Source organism: Prionailurus viverrinus, chromosome B3 (genome assembly GCF_022837055.1).
Source record: "Prionailurus viverrinus isolate Anna chromosome B3, UM_Priviv_1.0, whole genome shotgun sequence".
Classification (NCBI taxonomy): Eukaryota; Metazoa; Chordata; class Mammalia; order Carnivora; family Felidae; genus Prionailurus; species Prionailurus viverrinus.
The window spans coordinates 56,050,244-56,069,522 of NC_062566.1; the positions used below are offsets into that span (position 1 = coordinate 56,050,244).

At 38.6% G+C, this 19,279-nt stretch overlaps 1 protein-coding gene across 4 annotated transcripts in view; it reads right to left on the reverse strand.

Moving 5' to 3' along the window:
- The window catches only part of STARD9 (StAR related lipid transfer domain containing 9), a 124,123-nt gene that overhangs the window by 42,777 nt on the left and 62,067 nt on the right, over positions 1-19,279 (reverse strand). For all 4 annotated transcript variants that reach the window (XR_007152704.1, XM_047861053.1, XM_047861052.1 and 1 more), the window contains exons 8-14: positions 14,732-14,801; positions 13,022-13,094; positions 3,977-4,044; positions 2,459-2,556; positions 1,838-2,047; positions 1,558-1,655; positions 346-423 (exon numbers count right to left, since the gene is read on the reverse strand). Coding sequence is in view for 3 of the 4 variants with exons in the window: in XM_047861053.1 (XP_047717009.1) it covers positions 346-423; positions 1,558-1,655; positions 1,838-2,047; positions 2,459-2,556; positions 3,977-4,044; positions 13,022-13,094; positions 14,732-14,801 (695 nt within the window). In the remaining variant the exon portion in view is untranslated. The remainder of the gene's footprint in view (positions 1-345; positions 424-1,557; positions 1,656-1,837; positions 2,048-2,458; positions 2,557-3,976; positions 4,045-13,021; positions 13,095-14,731; positions 14,802-19,279) is intronic.

Sequence of the window (19,279 nt, forward strand, 5' to 3'; positions counted from 1 at the left end):
ATTAAAATCAGAAACAAATCAGAAGCTTAAATATTGGGGATGAATTTGGTACAAAGAAGGAAAATTCAAAGAAATTCTTCTGGAGGGGCCCATTCTCTTAATCCTCCTACACACAGAATAACAGCCATTCAGGCAATTGCCCTTCGGACAGCAAAGATGATATATTGATGATGCCCACCCCATCCGTAACTACTCAGGTAATCAGAGTAATCTAAGTCCTGTCTTTGCTCCTGACTCTGTTCTACAAGTGTCACTTAAGTGAAAACACAAAATGCAGCAGAGCTCAGCTTCCATGCAGAAGAAAAGCAGGTTTTGTGTACAGAAAAGTTCCGATTGCCTGAATACCAGTTCGAAGCTCAACAGCATGGCTTTTAGTCTTCTGATCTCCTCCCTGAGTTCTCGGATCAGTTTTATATTTGCATCCTGAAACATAAAAAACTTGGTCACCACTGATTGATATCAGGCCTCAACCAGCTTTAAAATAAAACAGAGAATTAGTTCGGAAAAAGTGGTTTACTCCTTTGGAGTAACTTCTGAGGCAGTCTTCTCAAAGTATGATCCCAGAACCCTATCAACTTTACCTAAAAACTTGTTAGAAATGCAAATTCTGTCCCCCACCAACACCTACCGAATCAGAAACTCTTGAGGGCCAGAGCCCAGTTGTGGTTTAACCAACCCTCAAGGAGTTGATTCTGATAAAGTATGAGAATCAGTGTCCTTGAGCAGGAGGTTGACAGGTAACCCAAAAAGCAGCACAAATAGGTGGTAGATGTTGGCCTTCCTATAGTGTGACTGAATTTAGTACCTACTTAATTACATTGCCTTCTAAAACAGTTCATAAATGGGCTATAAAGGTCTAGCCACCAGTTTATGATTCCTGCCCTGAAACTTTTCACTGAAACTGCAAAGATAATCAACTTTCAAAACTATTAAATTCCTTACAAGCCCCTTTTAGCCCAAAACAGAGAAATCACTGCAGTTTGCATAGAAAAGAAAGAAAACAGGGGTGCCTGGGTGGCTCGGTTGGTCAAGCGTCCAACTCCTGGTTTCAGCTCAGGTTATGAAACCTTGTGGTTTCATGGGGACAGTCCCCTTGTCAGGCTCCACAATGATAGTACAGAGTCTGCTTGGGATTCTCTGTCTCCCTCTCTATCTGCCCCTCCACCACTCACACTGTCTCTGTCTCTCTCAAAATAAATAAACTTAAAAAACAAAAAAAGAAAAAGAAAAGATATAAAACAGAAGCATACATCAACATAAACTCAAAATAAAAGCAATAAACTCAGAAACTTTTAAATGATCTCCCTTAAGGTGGCAGTGGTACACCAGGGATGGCCTCAGAGAAGTATCTAAAATAAACTATTCAAAAAGGCAACTGAAATGGAGTCAGTAAAGATATGGGAGAAGGGTATGACTCTGAAACAAAGAATTTCACTCTTTCTTTATTTGGAGAAGGTCAGGCAAGTTGAGGTGACTTTAAGGAGAAAGAAATCAGTGAGAGAATAAAAGAACTTAATGTAAACAATACCAAACCAGGACTTCAAATAAAGGTCTCACCTCATTTACCCGAGGCTTGTTGACGATGTGTTTGGCATTAGATGCATATCTCAGTGTGCTCATGGTCTCACTGTAGCTAGTATGTGCAGGAGACACAGCTGAGGTAGAAGGAGAAAGTTAAAAACAACGCCAAGCCCTTCCGACCCAGCCTGTAACCACTTGCCTTACTGCTATCGTCCATGCTGTATTATGAGACCCTTAATGAAGCAGGTGGTCATGGCCCCTTCTCTGAGGCAGAGTACCAGTCCCAACACAGAACCAGCTCCAGCATCCCACTCACTGGCAACCATGATAGTTTTGGAGTTGCCGCCAAGGCTGTCCTTCAGCAGCCAGGTCAACACGGAGTCCCGGTATGGGATATAAGACTGCCTCCGAGAGGGCCCCCCTCCACTGCTCGTCCCAGAAGGAGAGCTAGGGATCCCACTGTCACCACCATCACTGGCTGCACTGTTGAGGCTCTGGCAGCTGCTGAATGCTTGAGAATTCTGGGCTTTAAAGACAAAAAAATAATAAAAGTGGAGGGAAAAAGGAATCATGAAACACACGCAGTAAAACAATGGCTGGAGAACACAAATTTAAGTATCACACTTCCTAATCCCTCTCTGCATATGATAGGATGCTACAAGTTTGAACCCTGAATTAGACTTTGGACTCATGACATGGAGTATCTGAGTCACATGATATTTCAGTCTCCTCTCTTTTTGAAACGAGAGGGATGGGAGGATGACCATAGTGTTCTCAATCACAGACAAGTATCAATTATTACAATATTCACCCAGAAGCTAAGTTTATAAAAAAAGAACCTTGTAAATGTCTATCCCAGCTTGACAAGATGAAAATATAGGAGTTATTTTCCAAAGTCTCCCTCCCACTCTGATGATCCAGTCTATCAGCAAAATACCTAAAGTGGAGATGACAATTCCCAGAGTCACAAGAGACTTGTTGATATTGGCTCCTTCAGTAATCCGGTCCTTACAGTAACTGGGATCTGCTCTTTCACTAAATAATCAATGAAAAGAAGAAGAAAAACAAACAGGAAGACACTGTCCTTATAATACTGCTGAAAGACACTATCCATTATGTTGTACATTATGTAAGAAGCCCACATGATAAATTCTTTTTAGAATTCAGTGCCCGAAAAAGTATTACCATCTTGTAACCAACTGGCATTCTTCCACTTCTCAGGCAATAGAAATCAAATAATTCATTACATTTTTATTTTGGCTGCCAGAGCACTTTCAGCTAACTAATGCTCATTTACAGTAATGATATTAGCATAGATTTTTCATATACTCACATCTGCCCAATCTTTGTTTTAATTTCACCTATTAATGGCTTTATGGTATCTGGGTTGTTATCTGTCAATTGTTTTTTTTTTTTTTTTTTTAATTTTTTTTTTTCAACGTTTATTTATTTTTGGGACAGAGAGAGACAGAGCATGAACGGGGGAGGGGCAGAGAGAGAGGGAGGCACAGAATCGGAAACAGGCTCCAGGCTCTGAGCCATCAGCCCAGAGCCCGACGAGGGGCTCGAACTCATGGACCACGAGATCGTGACCTGGCTGAAGTCGGACGCTTAACCGACTGCGCCACCCAGGCACCCCTGTCAATTGTTTTAAATTTCTTTTTTAAGTCAATGGGAAATATTGAAGATTCACACTTCCAGGTGCCTGATATAGTTTCTTTCAGAGAGCATTTCATTTTTTTCTCCCAAAATGCCAGAGTTGCAGCTGACAGAGACAACACTTCATTTTTAAGGGAATGATGTACCATAGTAATAAATTAACAGTTTTAAAATAAGAAAATTTGCTTTATCTCATCTCACACTTTTGTGTGTGACCACAGAAGAAAGAAGACTTTCTTCTCTCTGAATATACATGTGACTACAATCCATGCTTTCTTCTAATACTTAGAAGGTCGTATCTTCTCCTCTATGCCATGGTATTTTTATAAGCTTGCTTTCTTTTTTTTTTTCCAGTAATGATAGGCTGCATGAAACCAATATTAAGTCAAAGAAAAAAAGTATACTAAACCGGTTACTTCCACTTAGAGCAGTGGTTTTTCATCTTGACTATACACTAGAATCACCTGGGCAGCTTCAAAAACTACTGACGTCTGCACTGCCTCTGGTGCCACTAATAATGCTATTTATTTGATCAGAGGTGAAACCCAGGCACTGAGAATTTTTAAAGGCCCCAGGTGATGTTAATAAGCAGCTAAGATTTAGAACCCCTGACATTGGAGATTTTGCAGCCCCTAGAAAACTATAATTTCTTAACATGGCATTCAACAATTTGTTTCTTTTATAATTTTCTCAGGATGACTGATATGTGGAAAAGGTGGAACAAGTTTATTCCCTGTAAAATGGGCAAGAACAAGGTCAAGGGATTAATTCCCCTTGGCTCTGAAATCCTAATTACCTGCCTGCTAGGTCCACAAGGTTGATCTTGCTAGCAATTTCAGAGGGGAGGTTGTTCTCCAGGATTGCCTAAGGAGAAAGCACATTTAAAGCTTGTCATTTGGAAAAGTGTAGTATTTCCCCCTTAGACAACCCTCCCTGAACAAGATGATATTCTGGATTTTTAGCCAAATAACTCAAAAAAATCTGTATATGAATGTGCTCTGAACCAGATGAGCTCTCAAAGTTTGATAAGTCAATCAGTAAGCTCTGGGTCCTTACTTCATTGAAAATAGAGCAGGACAAAAATTTAAAAAAAAAAAAAAAAAAAAAGGAGGGGGGTGCCTGGGTGGCTCAGTCAGTTGAATGTCCAACTTCAGCTCAGGTCATGATTTTGCGGTTCATGGGTTTGAACCCCATGTTGGGCTCTGTGCTGACGGCTCAGAGCCTGGAGCCTGCTTCGGATTGTGTCTCCCTCTCTCTATGCCCTTCCCCTGCTTATGTTGTGTGTGTGTGTCTCAAAAATAAATAAACATTAAAAAATTTTTAAAAAAAAAGAAAATAGAGCAGGACTTCCACAGTGGGCAAATCCCCATGAGGTCCTCTGAGCACAATTTTCAGAAGTACCAGAAATTTTAGTACAATTTAGCAGGCAAATGCTTGACTCCCCTCCTGGGGACTGACTCTCATCAGCAGAGGTCCACAGCAGGTGTAGGGCCCCCAACTGGAGTCACAGCATGTTCACTTACTAGGGCAAGCACTCTACCTATGTTCTCAATTCAGGAGCATCCAGCTCTCAAGAAAAAACTTTTTTTCCTTTAAAAAAAATTAAGTGTAGGGTTTTGTTGTTTTATTTTAATGTTGTGCATCGATCACCAAAATCCAGGAGGATATTTTTTGGGTGGGGGGTGTTTCTCATTTTAGAGAGAGAGAGGGAGAGCATGTGTGAGCAGGGAAGAGGGGGAGAGGGGGAGGGAGAGAATCTTAAGTAGGCTTCACGCTCAGCATAGAGCCCGACACAGGGCTTGATCCCACAATACTGGGATCATAACCTGAGTGGAAATCAAGAGTCAGACACTCAAACAGCTGAGGCACCCAGGTGCCCCAAAATCCAGTTTTAAAACATTTCCAATAACTCCCCAAGTTCCCCCAAGTCAGAACACAATCAATCTCCATTCCTATCCCTTTCCCCAGGCAACCACTCATCAATTTTCTACATATAAATTCATCTTCTCAGGGGCGCCTGGGAGGTTCAGTCCGTTAACTGTCCAACTTCGGCTCAGGTCATGATCACGTGGTTCATGGATCTGAGCCCCTCCTAGGGCTCTGTGCTGACAGCTCAGAGCCTGGAGCCTGCTTCAGATTTTGTGTCTCCCTTTCTCTCTCCCCCTCCCCTGCTCACACTCTCAAAAATAAACATTAAAAATTTTTAAATTTGTCTTCTCAGTATATTTCATACAAATGGAATTATACAATGTCTGGCTTCTTTCACTGTGCATAACTATTTTGAGATTCATCCGTGTTGAGGTATGTATCAAGAGTTCATTCCTTTTTATTGCTGAGTAATATTCCATTATATGAATATATCAGGTTCAACTTATCCCTTCTTCACCTCTTGATTGACATTTGGATCATGTCCAGCTTTGAGCAATTACAAGTAAAGTTGCTATGAATATTTAAGTCCAAGTCTTTGTACAAACATACCATTTCTTTTCTCTTGGGAAAAATAGCTAGGCATGGAATGGCTGGATCACATGGTAGATACATGTTTAAATTCTTTTCCAAAGTTGTACCATTTTATATTCCAACTGGTAATATAGTTTTTTTTTTTATGAAATTTATTGACAAATTGGTTTCCATACAACACCCAGTGCTCATCCCAAAAGGTGCCCTCCTCAATACCCATCACCCACCCTCTCCTCCCTCCCACCCCCCATCAACCCTCAGTTTGTTCTCAGTTTTTTTTTTTTTTTAACGTTTATTTATTTTTGGGACAGAGAGAGACAGAGCATGAACGGGGGAGGGGCAGAGAGAGAGGGAGACACAGAATCAGAAACAGGCTCCAGGCTCTGAGCCATCAGCCCAGAGCCCGACGCGGGGCTCGAACTCACGGAGCGCGAGACCGTGACCTGGCTGAAGTCAGACGCTTAACCGACTGCGCCACCCAGGCGACCCTGTTCTCAGTTTTTAACAGTCTCTTATGCTTTGGCTCTCTCCCATTCTAACCTCTTTTTTTTTTTTTTCCTTCCCCTCCCCCATGGGTTCCTGTTAAGTTTCTCAGGATCCACATAAGAGTGAAACCATATGGTATCTGTCTTTCTCTGTATGGCTTATTTCACTTAGCATCACACTCTCCAGTTCCATCCACGTTGCTACAAAAGGCCATATTTCATTTTTTCTCATTGCCACGTAATATTCCATTGTGTATATAAACCACAATTTCTTTATCCATTCATCAGTTGATGGACATTTAGGCTCTTTCCATAATTTGGCTATTGTTGAGAGTGCTGCTATGAACATTGGGGTACAAGTGGCCCTATGCATCAGTACTCCTGTATCCCTTGGATAAATTCCTAGCAGTGCTATTGCTGGGTCATAGGGTAGGTCTATTTTTAATTTTCTGAGGAACCTCCACACTGCTTTCCAGAGCGGCTGCACCAATTTGCATTCCCACCAACAGTGCAAGAGGGTTCCCGTTTCTCCACATCCTCTCCAGCATCTATAGTCTCCGGATTTGTTCATTTTGGCCACTCTGACTGGCGTGAGGTGATACCTGAGTGTGGTTTTGATTTGTATTTCCCTGATAAGGAGCGACCCTGAACATCTTTTCATGTGCCTGTTGGCCATCTGGATGTCTTCTTTAGAGAAGTGTCTACTCATGTTTTCTGCCCATTTCTTCACTGGGTTATTTGTTTTTCAGGTGTGGAGTTTGGTGAGCTCTTTATAGATTTTGGATACTAGCCCTTTGTCCGATAGGTCATTTGCGAATATCTTTTCCCATTCCGTTGGTTGCCTTTTAGTTTTGTTGGTTGTTTCCTTTGCTGTGCAGAAGCTTTTTATCTTCATAAGGTCCCAGTAATTCACTTTTGCTTTTAATTCCCTTGCCTTTGGGGATGTGTCGAGTAAGAGATTGCTACGGCTGAGGTCAGAGAGGTCTTTTCCTGCTTTCTCCTCTAAGGTTTTGATGGTTTCCTGTCTCACATTTAGGTCTTTTATCCATTTTGAGTTTATTTTTGTGAATGGTGTGAGAAAGTGGTCTAGTTTCAACCTTCTGCATGTTGCTGTCCAGTTCTCCCAGCACCATTTGTTAAAGAGGCTGTCTTTTTTCCATTGGATGTTCTTTCCTGCTTTGTCAAAGATGAGTTGGCCATATGTTTGTGGGTCTAGTTCTGGGGTTTCTATTCTATTCCATTGGTCTATGTGTCTGTTTTTGTGCCACCAACTGGTAATATAGTTGACAAGAACTTTAGCTCCTACATAGCAGGTCATGATTTAGTACAATCACTCTTTTAAATTTAGGTATTTTAGGGATGCCTGGGTGACTCAGTCGGTTAACCATCCAACTTCGGCTCAGATCATGATCTCACAGTTCATGAGTTCAAGCCCCACATTGGGCTCTGTGGAGCCTGGAGCCTGCTCCAGATTCTGTGTCTCCCCATCTCTCTGCCCCTCCCCAGCTCGCACTCTGTCTCTCTCTCTCTCTCTCTCTCAAATATAAATAAACATTTAAAAATAAATAAATTTAGGTATTTTAAAAGGTGGATAGTGGTATCTCATTTGATTTTAACTTTCACTCCCTTAATGATTAATGATGTCTGCATCTTTTCAAGGGCTTGATAACCATCTATATATTTTCTTTAGTGAAGTGCTGGCTTAAAATTTTTGCCCACTGTTGTAAGTTGTTTTCTTATTACACTGAGTTTAGATAGTTCTATATATATTATGGATACAAGTCCTTTATCAGGTATGTTTCACAGATATATTTTTCCTATCTGTGGCTTTTTAAAAATTCTCTTAATAATGTCTTTCAAAGAAACGTTTTAAATTTTGACCAATTGCAAATTTCAATTTGTTCTTTTGTTCAATTTATCGAAAAACCCTTTGCCTAATCCAGTATCACGAAGGTTCTCCCAAGTTATCTTCAAATTTAATAGTTTCAGGCTTTACATTTATATCTATGGTCTAGGTGGAGTTAATTTCTGGATAAAGTGCAAGGTATGGATTACAGTTGTTTTCTTCTGGTTTTGGTGTGGGTTTTGTTTTTTTTTTTGGTTTTGTAGGGTTTGTTTTTTTTTTTAACATATGGCTATCCAATTGTCCTACCACCATTTGTTGAAAAGATTATACATTCTCCACTGAACTGTCTTTGCCAAGTTTGTGAAAAGGCAGTTGCCTGTACATAGATTTATTTTGGACTCCCTTCTATTCCATGGATCTATTTGTCTATCTTAATGTTAATGCCACACTGTCTTAGCCTTTTATTTTTACCTTAAAAATATTTTTGTTAGGGTAAGTTCCAAACATATAGGACAGTACAAAAACAGTATAATGAGTTCTCAGGTACCTGTCAATGTATGGCCAGGCTCACTTTGCTTATATCCCCACTATTTCACCACCCGCATTATTGTGAAGTCAATTCATCACTACAATTTCAACTGTAAATATTACAGTATGCATCTCTAAAAAACCCTTAAAAAACCCAACCACAATACCATCGGTATACCTAGAACATTATCAACAATTCCTCAGAGCATCAAATATCTAGTCATTGTTCAAATTTCCTATTCAATTTTTTTTTAGTTTCTTTGAATCAGAATCCAACTAAAGTCCTACATATTATGATTAGTTGATGTATCATTTTTGTAAGGTAGAGAACATTAAATGTGAATGTGCCATAATTTGTTTTTCCAGTTTTATTGAGATATAATTGATATACATTGCATAAGTTTAAGATGTATAACATAATGATTTGATATATGTATATATTGCAAAATGATTACCACAATAAGTTTTGACATCCATTACTTCACACGATTACATTTTTTTTGTCCTTGTGATGTGAATTTTTAAGATCTCTTAGCAACTTTCAAATAATAATCTATCATTGTTAACTCTAGTCACAAAGTTGTACTTTACATCCCCAGAACTTATTTATCTTACAACTGCATACTTTAGCTTTATTCAATATATGGTTTATACTGGAGAATGGTCTAGGTGCACTTGAAAATGTATTCTAGGGGCGCCTAGCTGGCTCAGTTGGTGGAGCATCTGACTCTTGATCCCAGGGTTGGGAGTTTAAGCCCCACTTGGGCGTGGAGCTTACTTTAAAAGAAAGAAAGAAAATGTATTCTGTAGATGTTAAGTGTTAAATGTCAGGTCACATTGGTTAATAATGTTGATCAAATCTTCTATATCCTTGCCAATTTCTGCCAAGTTGTTCTACCAATTACTGAAAGTGGATTACTGAAATCTCCAACCAACTGAACTGTCTATTTCTCCTATTTCTTCTTATATTTTAGAGCTCTACTGTTGGAAGCACATACATGTATAATTGTTATAACTTTTTTTTTTTAACATTTATTTATTTTTGAGAGGCAGAGAGAAACAGAGCACAAGTGGGGGAGGGGCAGAGAGAGAATGAGACACAGAATCCAAAGCAGGCTCCAGGCTCCACAGAGCCCAATTCAGGGCTCCAACTCACAAACCATGAGTTCATGACCTGAGCCAAAGTCGGACCCTTAGCCAACTGAGCCTCCCAGGCGCCCCTAATTGTTACATCTTTTTGATGTACAGACCTTTTATCATTATTAAATGTCCCTTTCTGTCTATAGTATTTGTCTTAAAATTTATTTTTTGCCTGACATTAACATAGTACTGTAAGTCTCTTATGGTCACTATTTGCATGGTGTATATTTTTCTATCCCTTTACTTTCAACATACTTGTATCTTTGGATCTAAGGGCTGTTTCTTGTAGACAGCATACATATAGTTGAGTTCTGTTTTTATCCAATCTGACAATTTATACTCTCATCCAATCACACTTAATGGAATTATTGATGTGTTCAAAACTATTTCTACTCTATTTATTTTCCAAATGTCTCGTATATTTTTTACACCTCTGTTCTCTCTTCATTGCCTTTTCTGTGTTAAATAATTATTTTTAGTATGCCATTTTAATTTCTGATTTTTAAAAAAATTTTTTTAACGTTTATTTTTGAGACAGAGAAAGACAGAGCATGAACAGGGGAGGGTCAGAGAGAGAGGGAGACACAGAATCCGAAACAGGCTCCAGACTCTGAGCTGTCAGCACAGAGCCCAACGCGGGGCTCGAACTCACGGACCGTGAGATCATGACCTGAGCCGAAGTCGGACGCTTAACCGACCAAGCCACCCAGGAGCTCCAAATTTCTGATTTTTGAATTACATTTTTTTGCTACTTTCTTAGTGATTGCTCTACAGATTACAACATGCATCACAACTTATCACAGTCTACTTCAAAACAATACTAACTTAATTCCTATAAATATAGAAACTTTGCTTGAATAGATCTCCTTTTCCTTCCTACTCCTTTGTCCTATTAGTGTCAATATGTATGACAATGTATGTAATGTATAGTGATTATAATACAGCATTATAATTATTGTTTTTACAATCTTATTTTTAATAACATTAGGAGAAAAAATAAATATATTTATGTAGCTTTTTATATTAACCCACATATTTTCTATTCTCAGCACTTTTCGTTTCTTCTTGTAGACTTAGGTTACTGATACTCCTTTCTTTCAGCATGAAACATTTCATTTGGTTTTCTTATAAGGTAGGCTTGCTAGCAATAAATTCTGGGGGTTTTTTTCTTTTCTTTTTTATCTAGGAATGTTCTTATTTCATCTTAATTTTGGGAAGTTAGTTTTGCTGCACAGAGAATTCTTGGTTGACAGTTTTATTTCCTTTCAGTACTCTGTTTTCTGGAGTCCAATATTTCTGGTGATAAGTTGCCCATTAATCATGTAATTGTTCTCTTATATATCCTGAGTCATTTTTCTCTAGCTGCATTCAAGATTTGCTTTTTGTCTTTCAATAATTTGACTAAGATGTGTCTAGGTATGAATCTTTTTATATTTATTTTACTCAGAGATTTCAAAATACTTCTATCTGTACATTAATGATTTTCAACAAATATTGGAATTTTTGGCCACTATTTTTCAAATTTTTCTTATGCTTATTTTCTCGTGTCTTTCTGGGATGTCCATTACACTTATGTTAACACATTTGCTGTGGTCCAACAGGTCTGTGAGGCTCTGTACTTTTCTCTTCAATCTTTTTACTCTCTTTTCTTCAAAATGTTTGATTTCTACTTGTCTGTATGCAAGTTTGCTAATTCTTCAGCCATCTCATATCTACTTGAGTCCCACCAGTAAATTTTTTTGTTTCAGTTATTATACAGCTCAATTCTGGGACTCCCATTTTATACAACCATTTCTAGGATTTTATTGAAATTTTCTAGAGTCACTGGCATCATTAAACAATTTAACATCTGGAGCACTTAGAATCAATTTCTACTGACTGTTACTGTTTGTTTGTTTGTTTGTTTTTCCCCCATGGCCATGAGTTGTAGTTTCTTACTTGCTTTTGCATGTCTAATATTTTTGGTCGAATACTAGCCATTTTAGATAATATACTGTAACAACTCTGAATTCTGTTATTTTTTCCCCCTTGAAAGTGGCAGTGGTTGTTGGGTTTCTCTCATAACTTGCCTAGGCTAAAAATTTATAAAATCTGCCTCCCCAGCAATATATAGCCAAAGAATTCTCTGTTCAGTTTTTTCCTTTAGTTGTTTTTACCTAAGCTTGGCCTTTTGGGGGCCATTCTGTGTCTACCTAGCTAAGTATTCAACAAAAGACAGGTCATAAATTATAATCAAACATCTTGAGCCAATAAAACCTCATTCTCTGTTAATGGATCTATGTGTGGGCTGGGGAATGCATTAAAAGTTCAGTTTTAGGTTTAGGTTCTGTTCAATACAGGATATGTGAAGATCTTATCAAGTCTGCTATGGCTGCATCATCTTCCAGAACTTCCTGTTAAATCCCCATATAATTTGCCAGTTCATTTCTTGCCTGAAACAGACTCACAACCTCACTCTTAAGGGAGCTATTGATCTCCTGTTCCTTGCCATCAAGAGCACCACCCTAACTTGAAAAAGGTCCAAATCATGTGAACTCCTCTAGCAGCGGTAGCAACAAAGGTGTTGGCTTTCATGGCCTTCTGTTCCCTCACTCAACTACCTCACTGACAGAGACAGGTGGGGATAGTAACAGCCTAAGGCAACACACCACAGGTTTGTACTATTCTTACCTGCAATTTGGTAGTTTTCTTAAACAAATGTGTGGTTTATTATATGACTCTGGTCTATTTTCAGAGAGGAGAAATGGTTATTTTGACAGTTTTGATCAGGTTTATAGTTGCTTTTGAGGGATAGGATTTGTTGATCTCTTTACTCCATCATAATAGAAGTAAATCTTCAACCTTTTCATTTTAACGCTTATATTTATTTCAGTCTCGCTCCTTGTTTTATCTTTTTAATGTTTATTTATTTATTTTGAGAGAGAGAGAGTACATGGAAGAGAGAGTTGGGAGGGGAAGAGAGAGGATCTCAGGCAGGCTCTGTGCTGCCAGTGCAGAGCCCGACATGGGGCTCGATCCCACAAACCATGGGATCATGACCTAAGCCAACATCAAGAGTTGGACACTTAACCAACTGAACCACCTAGGTGCCCCTTGCTTGTTTTAAATGCTCATATTGATCACATAGATATAAAAGTGTTTTGAAATGTTAAAAGTAAATATAAGTTGAAGGTATTTTGATTAGTTTTTATGAAACTGCCCCCACCCTTTCTGGTGTAGAGCTTAGTAGATTGTATGTAGGTCCTCCTTGTGACATTAGATCACAGTAAAGGACCTGTAAATGGAAAGGTAAGAAGAAAGGAAAAGAAGTAAGAAAAGACAAGAAAGCCGTCAAAAGGGACTGAGAAAGGAAGAAATCTAAGCAAATAAAGGGGTAACCAACCTGTGTATAGTAGATAGTGAAGATGGCATGGGATCTGCTGCTGGCTTCATGAACATGAGTGGCTGCTGTGATTCTGTGTACATAAAAGAAGACAATTAGGATAGGTATTGTTTATGCACGGTGGATCCTTAAGAATCCATGGGGAACACAAGAAGTGTTAGTGTCGAGGTTCACAGGTGAGAATCACAAAACATCCATATTTAGTCCAGTTTAGTTAGGAGAGTGGTCCAAAGATGGCAGAAGCAGCATTCTAGGTATGGGTATCTGAGAATAAAAGGCAGTGTAGCGTCATATTAAACCACATTAGGACATTTTTAAGCAAAAGCAGCAAAAATCAGAGTTGAAAAGGGGAATACTAGAGTGTCGCCAACCTGGAAGAATATCCCCAAAATCGACCCATTTAAAGAAAACAAGAGGAAATAGAGAGCTTGTTGGAGAAGCCTCAAAGAAAAAGTAAAATGTGATTAAACACTAAATATTAATGTTGTAGTGTCAGAAAGGGATTTGAAATGAGATCCTGAATTATGTCAAAGTCATACTTAAGCAAGGTGGAATGCATAACCTCCTTTAGAATTCATTGAAATATTAATCCTTAAAGTCAGAAGAGTCTTCCCTTCATCTAAATCTAAGTCAATCATGTTTCAGTTTAAGACCATCTTACTGACTTCTGTTCTCAGAGGAGCTGGGGAATGGAAGAAGAGTCAAACTTCAAAGACAGGTCTCATGATTCAAGGATAAAGAGGAAAAAGTGAAGCCTGACACTTAAAGATCAAGGAACACAGGGTATCCTGAAGACCAGAATCAAGTGCCTGCAGGATAGTTCCATGAAACCCAAGGAGTAGAATGTCAAACTTAAAGTTCTTCTTTTGGGGCTCCTGAGTGGCTCAGTCAGGTGAGCATCTGACTTCGGCTCAAGTCATGATCTCAGGGTTTTTGAGTTCAAGCCCCATATCGTGCTCACAGCTGTGAGCACACAGCCTGCTTCGGATCCTCTGTCCTCCTCTCTCTGCCCCTCCCCTGCTTGCATGCTCTCAAAAATGAGTAAAACATTTAAAAATTAAAAAATAAAGTTCTTCTTTTATGGTCAATTAACTTGGACATACTATTAATAGGGTAAATAGAAGACTAAATCCCAACATTTTTCCCAGGTAAAAAAGTCTGTTCTTTCAGGCATATACTAGTAACAGTCTCAGTATTTCCTAGTAACCAACGATATGGAAAGTTATCACAATTTACAATAGCTTTTAGGAGAGTCTACAGCACTTATTCATAGCAGATTCAAAACAGTCTTTTTTTAGGTATCCTTTACAAATATATCGAACTAGAAGAAAAATGGTTTTCTGAAACATTTTAAACTATACTGGTTCTTATCTCTATCAAGCCTACAGAAAGAACAATGCAGGCAAGAATCTTTCTTTAGTCAAAATAGCAAAAGTTGTGTATTATAAGACAAAGCACAGAGTAACTCTGGGCTTACTGCCTAATATTATTATATCCAGAACAAACTCCAGCCTATCTACTAGTGAGAAATGCATGAAATCTTAGCTACTGCCCCTTCCGCTGGGTACATTACTGTTCTGAGAAAGGTCTCCTGATGGTGAATGTGGGAAGCTACAGAGAGAAGTATAATCATATACTCCAAAAGGGAGATGAGAACACAGGAAAGAAGAATGAGGCTGAAAGAAGGACAGCAACAAATAAACCTGTTACCTGTTTGCTATTCCCTCCTCCAAGAGTTGAATTACTTGCTTATAGTTGGTAACTACATGTTGAGATAAACCTATCAGATTTGTGAGGGAGGAAAAAACAAAATAAATAAAATGTTTGATAAAGTTTAACTTCTTCCTGTAGGTCATTAACTTTATCCTATTTTATATAATTTGATAAACAAGAATAAGAGACCTTGACTAAATTAATTAAGATAATAAATTAAATCCACAAATATTTATTGGAAGCCTATTGTCAGGCATTATGATAGGCTCTGGAACCACAGGTCTCTGCCCTCACAGAAAATATAGTCTAGAATTCATACAGTGGTTCTGCTAACAACAACAAAAACAACAGCAATTCCTTACAATTTAGCTACATAGAGTATAAGAAAAGATTTTATATTCCCTCACATTTGGCCCTCACAAAATTTCTGAGGTAAACAGATGCTATGCACCCCACCAGATGGCAGACTCAATTTGGCATGCAAAACATACAGTACACATGTCCCTATGCAAACACGGTTTACAATCGTAAGAAGTTATACTATACAAAACCATATGGCCAAATGCCATAGGAGTAGAAGAGATAATAAATGCTAAGGCGATCAGAGGAGTGGCCAGGGCAGGCTCCATGAAGGAAGTGAGACTTGAATTTAGTCACTGAATAGGTAGGCTTTAGATAGGTAAAGAGGAGCTTAAGGATATGAAAGCAAGTCTTTATGGGTTGTTAGTGACCAAATCAAAAAGTGCCTTCACAACTGAGTCAGAGATTCAGGAAAAAAAGTAACTTCACTGGCTCATTGCTGAATACAATTAGGCTACAAATTAGCAAAGCAATTTCAACACTGACTCGATTTGTTTATTTTATTTTATTTATTTTTTTCAACGTTTATTTATTTTTGGGACAGAGAGAGACAGAGCATGAACGGGGGAGGGGCAGAGAGAGAGGGAGACACAGAATCGGAAACAGGCTCCAGGCTCTGAGCCATCAGCCCAGAGCCTGACGCGGGGCTCGAACTCACGGACCGCAAGATCGTGACCTGGCTGAAGTCGGACGCTTAACCGACTGCGCCACCCAGGCGCCCCTGGATTTCTTTATTTTAAGAAATTATTGGTAAAGCCACAATGAGATATCACCTCACACGTGTCAGAATGGCTAAAATCAAAAACACAAGAAACAACAAGTGTTGGCAAGGACACGGAGAAGAAGGAACCCTCATGCACTGTTGGTAGGAATGTAAACTGGTGTGGCCGCTATGGAAAACAGTATGGAGGTTCCTCAAAAAATTAAAAATAGAACTACCATATGGCCCAATAATTCCACTATTTATTCAAAGAATACAAAAATTCTTTTTTTTTTAATTTTTTTAAATGTTTCTTTATTTGGAGAGGGAGGGAGAGAGAGAGAGAGAAAGAGAGAGAGAGCATGATCAGAGGAGGGGCAGAGAGAGAGACACACACAGAATCCGAAGCAGGCTCCAGGCTCTGAGCTGTCAGCACAGAGCCCGATATGGGGCTCAAACTCACCAAACGTGAGATCATGACCTGAGTAGAAGTCAGATACTCAACTGACTGAGTGACTCAGGGGTCCCAAGAACACAAAAATTCTAATTTGAAAAGATATATGCACCTCTGTTTATTGCATTATTTACAACAGCCAAAATATGGAAGCAGCCCAGGGTCCATCGATAGACGAATGGATAAAGGAATTGTGGTATAAGGGCGCCTGGGTGATTCAGTCAGTGGACATCCTACTCTTGATTTCACCTCAGGTTATGAACATGGAGTTGTGGGATCAAGCCCCAAGTTGGGCTCCACACTGAGCATACAGCCTGTTTGGGATTCACTTTCTCCCTCCCTTTGCCCCTCTCCCCTGCTTGTTTTCTCTCTCTCTCTCAAAAAAAACAAACAGAAATTGTGGTATATATATATATATATATATATATATATATATATATATATATATACACACACATACACACACACACACACAATGGAATATTGCTCAGCCATAAAAAAAAAGAATGAAATCTTGGGGTGCCTGTGTGGCTCAGTTGGTTGAGCATCCGACTTCAGCTCAGGTCATGATCTCACAGTTCATGAGTTCAAGCCCTGGGTCAGGCTCTGTGCTAACAGCTCAGAGCTTGGAGTCTGCTTTGGATTCTGTGTCTCCCTCTCTCTCTGCCTGCTCATGCTCGCTCACTCTCTCTCTCTCTCTCTCTCAAAAATAAATAAACATTAAAAGAATTTTTTTAAAGAATGAAACCTTGCCATTTGGAACAACATAGATGAAGCTAAGAAGTATAATGCTCAGTGAAATAAGAAAGAAAAACACCATATGATTTCACTCATATGTGGAATTTAAGAAACAAAACAAAATAACAAAGGGGAAAAAAAGAGACAAAAAAAAACCAGACTCTTAAACTATAGAGAACAAACTGATGGTTATCAGAGGGGAGGTGGTTGGGGAGATGGGTGAAATAGGTGATGGAGATTTTAAGTACCCTTATCGTGATGAGCCCTGGGTGATGTATGGAATTGCTGGATCATTACATGAAACTAATATAACACTGTATGTTAACTATAATGGATATAAACTAAAATTTAAAAAATAAGATTTTTTAATGAAATAAAATAATAAATAAAAAAGAAATTATTATTATTTAGATGTTATGATTAGTTTTATGGTTATGGTTTTTTTTAATCTTTATCTTTTAGGGCTACATACTAAAATATTATAGATGAATTGATGTGACATATACAATTTGCCTTAAAACAACACAGAATGAGGGAAAGTAGACAGGAATATAAGTAGAGCAAAACTGGCCAGGGGTTAATGATTATTGTAACTGGGTGATAAATACATGGGGGTTCATTATATTAGCCTATTTTTGTGTGTGTTCAAAATTCTAATAAAAAGTTTTAAAAATTGTGGTAATGGTAAGTGAGATAACACAAATCAATCCTTCCAGTACAGACTATTAGAAAAATCTGGACAAGTAATATTAAAGACATACGTTTTGAGGCCCATAGGGATACCCAGATATTAAAAATTTTCTGGCATATACTGGGCGAAGATGAAAGCCCAGAGGAAAGAGGCCAGCATCTGGGGACACTTTTCCTCTGAGGTCATTTGCCAGATCTTGAGGGGATATGACTCAGAGCAGTTCTCTTGACAACCTCACTGGTCTAGAGAAACCCAGACTGGAGTCCAGATCCCACCCACAGTTGCCCTATAGAACACCACTTGAGCTGGAAACCCAAAGGGCTAAAACACAGGAATAAAAGAGTTAGAAGTACATAGCCTTTGAAGGGTTTGCAACGCAGCTTTGAACGTTGCCAAAACTTAAATTGGACTGAGGTGATTCTGGATCACTAGCATATGCAGAAACCTGGACAAATAAAGAGAAGTCTTCTGCACAGAAAGATACCATTGTCCTACACCTTCAAATTATTTCTATAAAAAAATTTAGCCAACACTATCTGGCACAAAATTGTAACAAACCAAACATCCAAGTAGATCTGGCAATAAATAAATGAAAACGAGCAAAAATAATAGGCAATATAAAAGAATTATTCACCATGATCTAGTGGGATTCATTCCTGGGCTGTGGGGCTGGTTCAACATTCGCAGATCAATCAATGTGATACATCACATTAGTACAAGAAAAGATAAGAACCATATGATCCTGTCAATCGATGCAGAAAAAGCATTTGACAAAATTCAGCATCGTTTCTTAATAAAAACCCTCGAGAAAGTCGGGATAGAAGGAACATACTTAAACATCATAAAAGCCATTTATGAAAAGCCCACAGCTAATATCATCCTCAATGGGGAAAAACTGAGAGCTTTCCCCCTGAGGGAAACACGACAGGGATGTCCACTCTCACCGTCGTTGTTTAACATAGTGTTGGAAGTTCTAACATCAGCAATCAGACAACAAAAGGAAATCAAAGGCATCAAAATTGGCAAAGATCAAGTCAAGCTTTCACTTTTTGCAGATGACATGATACTATACATGGAAAACCCCATAGACTCCACCAAGTCTGCTAGAACTGATATATGAATTCAGCAAAGTCGCAGGATACAAAATTAATGTACAGAAATCAGCCGCATCCTTATACACTAATAATGAAGCAACAGAAAGACAAATAAAGAAACTGATCCCATTCACAATTGCACCAAGAAGCATAAAATGCCTAGGAATAAACCTAACCAAAGATGTAAAAGATCTGTATGCTGAAAACTATATAAAGCTTATGAAAGAAATTGAAGATACAAAGAAATGGAAAAACATTCTGTGCTCATGGACTGGAAGAATAAATATTCTTAAAATGTCACTACTACCCAAAGGTATCTACACATTCAATGCAATCCCAATCAAACTAGCACCAGCATTCTTCTCGAAGCAGAAGAAGCAATCCTAAAATTTGTATAGAACCACAAAAGACCCCAAATGGCCAAATTAATATTGAAGAAGAAGACCAAAGCAGGAGGCATCACAATCCCAGACTTTAGCCTCTACTACAAAGCTGTAATCATCAAGAC